A 10,981-nucleotide genomic window follows, 5' to 3' on the forward strand; every position below is an offset into this window, starting at 1 on the left:
ATTCTGGACAGGCTTTAGCATTAAGCTTTGCAAAAGGAACAGTCAAAAAAAAATTCGTTTTGAAAACCGTTAGTTTTAGATTTTTCCTAGAGCTTCAGCTAACATTGTCTAACACCTGAGAGTGGCTTCCTTAGGTAATTAATTTACATCAAACTTTTAATGCTTAATTGTTCCTTTGTGAATTGAGTGCACTGAGATTCTATTCCTAGTGATGTGGCTTTGTATTGTTTTAATTATGGATATTCTAATTTCTTGTGTTGTATCTTTTTTGTTGGATAAACAACAAAAATCTGATGCTAATGTATCATGAAACTCATTGATTCTAAACATCTCCCATGGAAGCACAGCCAGCCTGGCATGTGTACTTGCCAACAGCTATAAAAGTAGCATTTGCATGGATGATATTTGGTCTGGCATGCAAAAGCTGCAATATTTAGTGTTTCTTGACAGATCACCAGGGAGACTTCAAGGTTTAACTCACCCACCAGCTACTGCTGCTGTCACATTACACTCATCCCGTGCCCGTGTTCAGAGGCTGAACAGAGCGGGCATTGCTACAATCACTTCAGGTATTCTCAGTGTCCATCCATCCTAACTACCCCACTTACTGATCTCGCTACAGTCAGCAGAAGGGAACAGTTTGGTGCAGCCACGTCATTGCTAAAGCAGGTTTGAAGAAAGGGACTTTGCACAGGAAGGGCAGACGTGGTCACAAAATCTCTCCTGATGACTYTGGTGTCCAGACAGTAACCTCAGGGAAAAAAGTGGAATAGTAGTGCTGAATGGCTTGAGGCTGCATTACAATTTGCTTGTGTCAACACTAATTAACACACATTTTATGTCGCTCATTTATCACACTAAAATTGCAAATGATACAGTGAAGTTTTCTCTAAAGTGTCTAAGAAAAGCTGTAAGTCTGCCTTTCTCCTTTCTTACCAACCAAGACAGTTAAACTGAAAAAGATTCAGGAAAAAGCCACATGGACAATTARAAGTACAGAATGACCATCATAAAAGTATGTTAGGACTCTTTGGAACAAATCACTTAAAGGAGGAAGTGACAGAGATCCATCAAATGATGAGTATAATTGATGGAGTGGATAGGAAWCATTTGTTGCCCCTCAATAGTTTAGAGCCCGGAGGTATGAAATAAAGCTAGTCCAGTACACATCAATAATCAACAAAAGGACACAWTCTTCACCTGACAAGGTGTAGAAGTCCTAGTTCCTGGGCGATCTACATGTTAAACTTGTTAAAATTATGCATGAGTTCAGTGAGACAGCCTGTTCTAGGACTTCTGCAGAACACAACAGAGCTAAWTTTTTTTATTTTATACCCATAAAAATTGTATCTTGAAGTCTGCTATGGAGTATTAGGCCCCCTCTGACTTCCAGCCTGACAGGTGATGCTGTGGTGGAGCCTGGGGTGCAGTCCCCCTAAATGTGGCTGTGAGAATGCTCTGAGTTACTTCTCTGCAGGAGCTGCAGTGCATCCAGAAGGAAGGCATTCTGTGCCTAGGTATTGTTCAGACAGACATTTGAGATGTTCTGAATTGTRCGGTGAAATCTGGGATCCAAGAAGTTCTGTATTTTTACAGGTCATACACACACTGGAAAGATATAAATAGCAGATGATTCAAACAGTCCCTGCCCTAAAGAGCTTCTGAGTGTTGCAAGTTGAATGGGAACAAGGCATTWCTCTGAGATAGGCAAAAGTTATTTCCTTTTACTAAATGGTTCTCACACGCCTTTKTCCTTAGAGATATTTTCCATGGAAGCCTAAACTCTAAGAACTTGTGTAGTAAAATGTGGGTTTTTTAACTTTCTAGTAATGAAGTCACACATATTTATAGCATCATCATGTGAGAATCCCAAGTAGCAATTACTAATTAGAGGGGGAAGATACTCCACATTTTACTGAGGAAATTAAGCCATGATGAATTAAAGAGACTTTCCCTGACTYACAATAAATTTAATGTGGAGCTCAAAATTGAGCCCAGACCTCCTGCAATTCAGTTCATGGTTTCAGTCATATGACCATACTTYTCCAAGTATCAAATATGTACACAGGGCTCTCCAGTTTAGTCTTAGCATTAGTTTCCAATGAAACTTTGCCCTTTCACTCATTTTTGCAAAAAGGCAAACATTTGCCCATTTGTCTCAATAGTAAGTAGAAACTGCTCTCTATACAGATGACAATTTCCTCTCCATTCACATGCTTCTCATCCTAGTATTAGAAGGCCAGCCTGTGTCAGCAAGGGCCTGTTTAAATTAGAAACCAAATAATATTTCAGGGATGCCTTGGGCTGTCTTGTGGAGAGGGTTCTTTGCAACCCTTGCCAGTTACTACTTGGTGGTCCTGCCAATCCTTTCTAAGTTTCAAAACAGAAGTTGCTCAAGCGGSAGCAGCGCTGCTCGCCCAGCATACGCAGCTGGACAGCTGGAGAGCTGAGACCAAGCAAGGACCAGCGCTCCACCAGGCAAGTTCACCAGAACTTGTAAAGGGACAYGGGAGTGCCACTGTCCTAATTGTTAACATTCCTCCTCTGCAAGACTTCTCCTGATATTTATTTAATMATCTCAGGCTCATAAAGTCTAAACAAATTAAGCAATCAAGTGGTAGCTGATGTGTATGTGGACACAGAGATACAGCCAGACTAAGTGAAGAGTGAAATGCTTATTTCTGACTTTGCCAAGCTTTATCTGGCAGTTACAGATGAAGTAATACCTCAGGCAGCTGTGCCCAAGAATGGAATATACATTGTGAGTACCTCAGGAGTTCTACTTCAGGCCAGGTTTGCACAGCCACAGCTCCTGCTTGACGGCTGCCATGGTCTTCTCATGCAGTTAGTAATACTCATAGGCTCTAATCTGAAAGCTCCTGCCAGTGGCAACAAAARTTAGGGATGTAGCATTGCTGTGTTCTCAGAGGGGTGAAAGACAGGTTCAGCAGAACTGGCCAAAACACACGGGCATTCCCACATCCCAGCCACAGTTGTTTTGAAATAGGTATGCCTTATAAGWAGAAAGGAGTGAGCATCTAGAGACTGCTGTGTGTGGAGGTTTGTTATTTTCTGTGGAGGTGTTGCTGAGTATTTTAGCATTAAATGAGAAAAAAACATCCTTACATTCATTAGCATTTCACTCAGAATTATTTTCAGCTTATAGTGGAGCAAGTAGATATGGTAACTAGATGTCAAACTTTCATTGACAGGATTGAAGAGGTCTGAGGTTCAAACTGGAAATGAAAATGGTGGGACAAGGAGGAAAATCTAATTTTTGTTAACCTGGGAGATAGTTCTTTTTAAAAAGAAAGAGCACCAAAATGCAATAAGTTTCTATTCTTTCTCAAGAAAAAGAAAAGAAACATCATTTCAGTTCACCTTTAAAACACACAAAGGAAAAGCAGTGCCCAAAAGGAGAGTATTTTTGCTGATTGTACTTTTGATGTTCTCTCATTAATGGTCTTTTTCTAGTAAGAGGTCATTTACCATGTTTGATTCAAAGAGATCCATTCTTCATAGTTTTAGAGTTACTTTGCTAATGTTCTTTTGATAACTTCTGCTTATCAGCCTAAGGCTTATTAGCCATAACTGCATCGTGAGCTGAGTAAATTGGTTGTTAGTGAMTTTGCAAACAGTTCAGCCTGATTACATTCATGTAAGCACCAATTTTGCAGYTTTGTCAGTGGGGCCATTACAGAACTTGAGTGAGCAAGCAGGCAGGCACCCTGCACATACCTCTCYCAGCATCGTGATTTACTGCCTCTGTCTGCTGCCTTTTACAGCTGTGTGCTGGCTAATGTCCCTGTCTCGCTGGTTAGCTGATYTCAGTCCTGTAATGCTACATCCTTAGTGTGGAATCTGAATCTGACTTTGCCACCAGAATGGAAAATGGCCTGTGGCTTTTCCAAAGTTCTTTTCCCATCTTCCCTGGGGCTACCCTGTGCTTAGAAAAACAAACTGGTAGGGGACATAACAGGTGACCCACTTCTTTTTGACTAGTCTGTGTTCTTTGACCATTCTCCAAGGCCTCTCTTGTGTTTTGTTTTGACTTAGCCTGATAGCTGAAAGCATTACTGTTAATTATTATTTTGACAGTTATGACAGTGATATTCCACTCTCCCATAGTATCCTTTGACCTGCAGGTATTAGAATGCACAAAGATATGCCTAAAATATCAGAAAGGAATGCACATCACATATAGTTACAAATTAGTTCAGATAAACAGACTACAGTATCTCAAGAAATGAAAAGCATCACTGAATTGARTATCTAGAGTGAGAAACAGTTTTGRAGTAATTTCTCATTATGTACATGAAAATCAGTACATGAAAACAATATGGAGTAATAATTTGCCGTTTTTGTGTGAGCTACTGAGATTCACATGTAGATGGATTCAACTGATTAAATCAACAAAATATTGGCTATTGGGATGGAAGGGTTTGAAGTGAACAAGAGTTAAGTGTCTGAAGGATACTCTGAAAAGCATTTGACTATAGTGAGTCCTCTGGAGGCTGAGTCRTTGGTTCTTTTTTGCTTCAGAAGAAAAAGGAAAAGGGGCCATGTGGTATCCTGGTTGATACTTGCTTACGCTCTTTGATGTGTGAGAGATAATGGTTTCAGAACTCTGTCATTATTTCCTTTGTTTTCTCACTAATTAATATGTAAACAGAATAAAAGTGTCACCCTTAACCTTAGCTGAAGGTTCAYATGTTAATATCTTTTCAGGTGGAACTCGCAGAAATTTGCACAAAGAGTGAAYGCTATATTGGCACCGAAGGTGGAGGAATGGACCAGTCGATCTCTTTTCTAGCAGAAGAAGGCACTGTATGTGGATCRTTGTAATCTAAGCTAACAATGTAATATTAACTTACACAAGTAAAAAATACCTTCATAGGTATCTAGCAGAAAGACAAGAAACTGGAATACCTTAGTAAGCAGTATAAGCACCAYTGGTATACAAATGAATCAGAAATTAAATTAATAAACCTGGGTACAATTGAGTATGACAAGTTTGAATGAATAAGATGAGGAAAATGAGAACTAGCAAGTAAGAAGGATAAGATGTGGGAAAATATGTACTCTAGAAGAGCTCCAGGTTCCACACTGTTTGGCTAATTCATGCTAAACTTAGAATGTTYCCCATATAATGAAATCTGAATGGTCAGCATGCCTTGTATTCAGTGCAAATGGGATAATTATTACAAAAATGCTTTCTTGAAACTTCTTATAACCAAACAGTTCTAGGAAGTTTTGCCAGGTTCAGTTACAAAGACAATGGAGACTTTTTTTTCACCAGTTTTGCTAATTCCAAACAATTCTGTGGCTGGATTTTGATGTAGAAAGCATTTAGTAGTCTTAAATGTGGTGACAGAAGGTGAACTAGCTGTGATAAACGGGACCTGCCAAGTTATGCATGAGTGCTTGCAGAATTTACAGWGAGGTTCATCCAGTGTCCCAGAAGGTGCACAGGACTGCAACTGTTAAACCTCAGACCTGTCAAAATACTTTTGTTGGAATTAATGTAGTGGTTCATGACAGCCTTTACTTTCCATATGATTACATTACATTTCTACAGCTTTTGTTTCTTAATGACATATCTTGGATGAGATTACACAGAAAAAAAACTATTTCCTAGAAGTACAACAAATATTTAATGCCATTATGATTCGCATGTATTTTGAATTTCGCATTACCTTCACCTACTCTACACCTTTCCTTCATGATTATATTGTTAGTAGTAAAAACAGATACATGGACAATGAAAGAAGTAAGCATTATATTTTCCTGCCATAGCAGAGATGATCATGTAAATGGAAGCTTTTCCATACAGTGATGGCAGCAAAAAGACAGTGTTAAAAAAGATGAGAAAAGAAATTGCGAACAAACCAGAAAATATCCTTGCTTCAGTGTACTTGCAGCTGAATGCAGCTCTAGCCTCCCATCTTAAAAAACCAAGAATAGTAAAGTAAAGGACACTTAGGTTTATCAAAGCTGKTTTTTTTTTAATATGAGAACTGACTGAATAATTTAAAACATTTAGCTTGGAAAACAAGAATCTTTGAGGGTGTTACTTTGAAGCTTGGTAAATTCCCTAAACAAGTAAAGAGAAGGTAAATGGAGAATTGAATGTTTTTCATAACTGAAGAACTAATAGAAACACAATGACATTAGCAAGCAGCTTGTAAAAAACAAACAAGGAAGTTGATTTTTTTTTTCCAAAACATTCATTGTTAAATTGAGAAATACCGTACATTGTGGAAGGCAGAAGTTTTAGAAGGATTCAGAAAAGACCTTTGTGGATACACTAATAGAGTATTAACCTATTYGTAGCTATTCARCATAATGGTCAGATATTTCTTCCAGTGTAAGTATAACCATTGTAATCTTTGCTTATGGAATCTGGAAAAATATACCCCAAGATACAAAAGATTGCTTTATTTATGYTCTATTTTTATATTCCCCCTAAATAGCCATTTATGGCTACTGTCAGAATCAGGACACTACACCAGCTTAGTGGTGCATTTTGGTCTAATGTAGCACATCTTAAAGGGTATATTTAAATGTAAGCAAGTCTGTCCTGATAATAATTCTGTGATGGGGTCCAGAATCTCAGTGACAGGGAGTAACACACATGCTGTACATAATGTACAAGCAGATTTGTCATTGTTTATTTAGCACTCTAGCTGCTCAAGGAACTCTCTGGGGGTGAACAATGCCAAAACCAGTAAGACGTCCCTGCTTGCACTGTTATAGTCAAGCCAAAGCAGGGCACATGATTTACAACTTATCCCAGTGAAAAACCAGATGTGAATTTAATCTCTTGATTACATTACATCCTGAATTATTTAATTAATGGATGCCTAACTTATTCCATGAAAAGGTCACAAATGTTGGGACCATCTTAGGCAGCTTGTGTAAGCATGTGCAAGGGAAGGCAGTCTCTTATGTCAGAAATTAGGAAACAGTAACTACATCCTTTTATACAGTTTTATTGAATTTCTTTGTTTGACTGCATATATGTACCATGATCATTGTCTCAAATCAGTCCTAAAATGTTGGTACTATACTGTACCTCWGTGAACTAATCTTGCTGTAGTGCAAAATCAGAAGAGTGAGGGGGAGATGGACATTGATGAAGGGGCAGGGAATGTGAAGCCCCTTGTTTCTAGTGGCATGCACATTAGCTTCAGCCAGGCCTGGTACTCCTCTGTAGATCAAAGTAAAACTGTTGCCTTAAACAGGCAAGAAAAATAGGTTGGGTGGGGTTCTGTGAAAAGCTGAAAAAACCCAAAGACTTAATGGAAACATTTTAAAATCCAGCTACAGGGAAAGGTTTGAAATGTATGTGTAACTTGACCAATGAGGTTAAACCTCTTTTCTTGCTGTTTCATGTCAGTTTTCTTTCCTTAACCATCCCTGGATTTTCAAGAGAAAAAACACTCAAATTTGCATTTGATTTATAGAACTAAGTGCACTGTTAGCTAGTAGTAAATTAAAAYTAACCATTCATTTTTCTTTCAATAGGCCAAGTTGATAGAGTTCAGTCCACTGAGGGCAACTGATGTTAGACTTCCAAGTGGAGCAACGTTTGTTATTGCTAACAGTTGTGTTGAAATGAATAAAGCAGCAACTTCTCATTACAATATTAGGGTAATGGAGTGTCGGCTGGCTACAAAGGTAACACATGGCTTATGTCAAACTCTAATGAAACCTTCATCTAAATATGTGCTTTTTTCCACTTCTTACCAATTGTGTTTTTACACCTGGCTAGGTGCTACTCTGAGTATAATTTTTCTTTCCAGGAGCAGACACTTCCAACTGCAGGAATAGAATTCCTGCTGAGCTGAATGGAAGTGCAAGGACTGTGTCCTTATATAGAAGATCATGTGAATTAGTTCTATTAAATTTATTTTGTATTATATTTTGGTGGAAGAAATAAGTCTATTTTTCAGAAAAAAAAATATTCCCAATTAGTAAGATACACTGTTTCTAATTAAAGCTGAATAATGACAAATAATGGAAAGCAACCAGTATGGCCACATGTTTATATGTATATATGGCAATAGATGTGTATTTTCTAGGATTTAGAGAACATCCAAGCTATTAGTTGGAGGCCTGGAAGTAATATTAGAAATGCTGAATAGCAGCATGTATGTCAGTGTAAAGTTTAAAAACMGGCCTGAATCAAACCCCAGCATTTAGGTTGTCCTGCCAGTTTACAGCTTGAAATTATCTCTAAAATGTGTGGACATTGAACAGGGGAAATTTAAGTTGTGCTTTAATTCTGCATTTTGTACATTCAGGAATATGTAGATGCAGGGTTTAATTTGAGGTTTCTCTGGGAGCACAGTACATTTTTCTTTAATAAGAGTAAATGAGGAGTAAGCATAAAGATTCACTGCCATTATACTCAACATAGGGTGCTGTGTGAAAGAACAGAATATGGGTCACAAAATCCAGAAGAAAGCTTTGAAAAATGCAGCATGGAACTCCTTGCTGCAGAGCATTTGACCAGTATCTGATCAATATTCGAAGTACTTTGAACTTCTGTTGGCATCATTATTCTATTAAAAAGATAATTTTCTGTAAGTTTTAGTTAGTGCTAAAAAAATAGTTGAAGAGATGATCAGACACTGACAAAATGTATTATAAAATAATGTGTTGAGATATTTTTTGAGGAGGGAAGCTGAACTTCTTTTTAAATGAGCTTTAAACTCAAGTATAAAAGAAATTGTTGATTTCAGTTGTAYGTAAGAGATGATAAAACAAATGACCACAGTTAAAGCTGTTGTCACTGAAGTTAATAAGAATTATGCCATTAAGAAAACAAAGATAAGGACCTGTCTATTTGYTAGTTCTGTTATAACTGATAAATCTCTAATTTAGGATTGCTAATTGACAAAAATACATGTTTTTCACAAAGAGCTTCTTTTGGAAATTCCTTTTTTTTTGAAAATAAGGAATAGAGTGCCTTCACAGATTATCTATTCAAAAAGGCATTGTACAATGAGTGTAYTAATGAGTGAGAACTTTTGAAGTTATTGTTCCATAAACCAGACTTTGTGAATTGAATAACAGTTTTCCAAATAGCTTTGAATATTTCGTTCTGTGCAGTAAACTGAAGAGGCTGGAAGGAAACTTTTTTTTTTACATTCCTGTCAGCTATGATGCAATCTCTAAAAATGTACTTTTTGCAGATGCTTGATTGTAAGGAGACTAACAACATACACCTGCCTGTTTTTAAACATATGCTACCCAGATGGAAATCTGCACACACTATAAAAATACATTGAGCCAGGAAAAGACTGTCTTTAGGAAGAGGTCACAGTGGGGTGAAGGAGGGCAGGTATGTAAGTGGAAACAGGGAAGTCTTTTAAGCACCATTWAGCTAATGGAACTATGAACTAACAAGCTGGGCTTTGCAATAATGCTTTAAAAGAAATTCTTATTGTAAGTGCCTTATGATAGGCTTTTTTCCCTTTTCTGCTTTAGGTAATTCTAGAATTTCATACTGCTTGCAGAAAGCTCTGTGTAAGTAAAGATGCCAACAAAACATATTCCTACTGGCATTAGTGTAGAACATTTTGATATCAGTCTGTCCTATGGCAAGTGAGCTCTTGATCAYCCTGACAAAATTATCTTTCTTAGATTCTGTTCCTTTTCCTTCCCTCTACAGAGTCATTCTTTTGCTTTATTTCTTTCCCTTTCTCTATTCTTGTAGCAGCCTTGGAGTGCTCTCCTGCACTCTATTACAGTGTGTTTAAAGATGCTTATGTTCTGCAGAGCACTCACAACTCCAAAGGAAATTGATTTGTCCCTGATCATTCCCAGCTCCCACCCGGTGTAAGGACGTGGGCACTGGGGATGCTGCTCTCCCTGTTCACCGTCAGTGTGCTGTGGGGCCAGCAGTGCAGAACCATGAGCAGCTCATGGCTGCTACATGGACAAAGATGCCCAGATGGCACTATGGAAATGCAGTGTGTAAGAAAGTGATGCTGATATAGAAGTATTCCTGGACCCACTCCTAGTCAGACTTTGTTTTATATTTGTCCCATCATTTACCAAGTATGTTTTCCTCTCAGTTAGTTACAGTTCTCCAGKGTGCCTATGTTGAACAATAAAGAACAATAAAGCCCACAGAGCTATATCCTGGCAGTTAAGGGCCAGCTGCATGATGTCCAYATCTTTAATCCATCTAATCAGAGATCATCAAGAAAATATCCTACTCTGGGAGCAGTATTGGGATTACTTTATTAACATTAAAGAGATGGGATTTTTTCCCCCCATTTCTGTTCCATGTACATTACAATTTAAGCTGCAGCAGCTAGTCTGTTTTCAAAACCCATTTCTGTTTGCCCAAAATATTTTCCCCAGTGCTGTTAGAATCAAAACTTTGCTATAAGCAGGATAGGCCTTTCCAGCAAAGCCATGCCCACTGGCCCAGCAGGGTCATTTTCCATTTGGAACRTTTGACCTGTAAAACCCCAGTGTAGTTGGCTCGCCTGAAATACAGCATCTCCCTTGAAGTACAGAAATGGGAACAGATGTGACAATGCATGTGGCATACTTCTGCAGGGGGTAATTTATTTGAAAAGGAAGTAGAAAAATTTTCATTGCCTTATAGAATATTATTGTTTATAAATTCTAAGTTTTGTTTAACTTCTGGTAATAAAGTCCAGGGGATGYGGAATATTGGGATTAAAGCATGAGGAAAATAATTTCCATTCATTTAGCACCTTGAAGCAGATCTAAAAACTGGTCATAAATATGCACCARCACACAATATATTTAAAATGAAGCAGTAATTTTTATTCTAACTTATCAGTAARTAAGCTAAAATACAATTACATAAAGGCAGTGGAGTTCTAGGTACTCAGAGCCWTTGAAAAGGAGGCCGGAAGTGACTTAACCAGTCTTCTATAAAAAAAATTATCTCACCCTGATTTCTGCATTAGGCACTAAACAGTTCTGCTTTTTT

At 37.9% G+C, this 10,981-nt stretch overlaps 1 protein-coding gene across 1 annotated transcript in view; it reads left to right on the plus strand.

The window, feature by feature from the left end:
• The window catches only part of GALK2 (galactokinase 2), a 43,401-nt gene that overhangs the window by 16,466 nt on the left and 15,954 nt on the right, over positions 1-10,981 (plus strand). The window contains exons 6-7 of the mRNA XM_057369905.1: positions 4,729-4,827; positions 7,528-7,680. Of these exons, the coding sequence (XP_057225888.1) occupies positions 4,729-4,827; positions 7,528-7,680 (252 nt within the window). The remainder of the gene's footprint in view (positions 1-4,728; positions 4,828-7,527; positions 7,681-10,981) is intronic.

This window comes from Malurus melanocephalus, unplaced genomic scaffold, assembly GCF_030028575.1.
Source record: "Malurus melanocephalus ecotype Western Australia unplaced genomic scaffold, MMel_1.1 scaffold_116, whole genome shotgun sequence".
Taxonomy (NCBI): Eukaryota; Metazoa; Chordata; class Aves; order Passeriformes; family Maluridae; genus Malurus; species Malurus melanocephalus.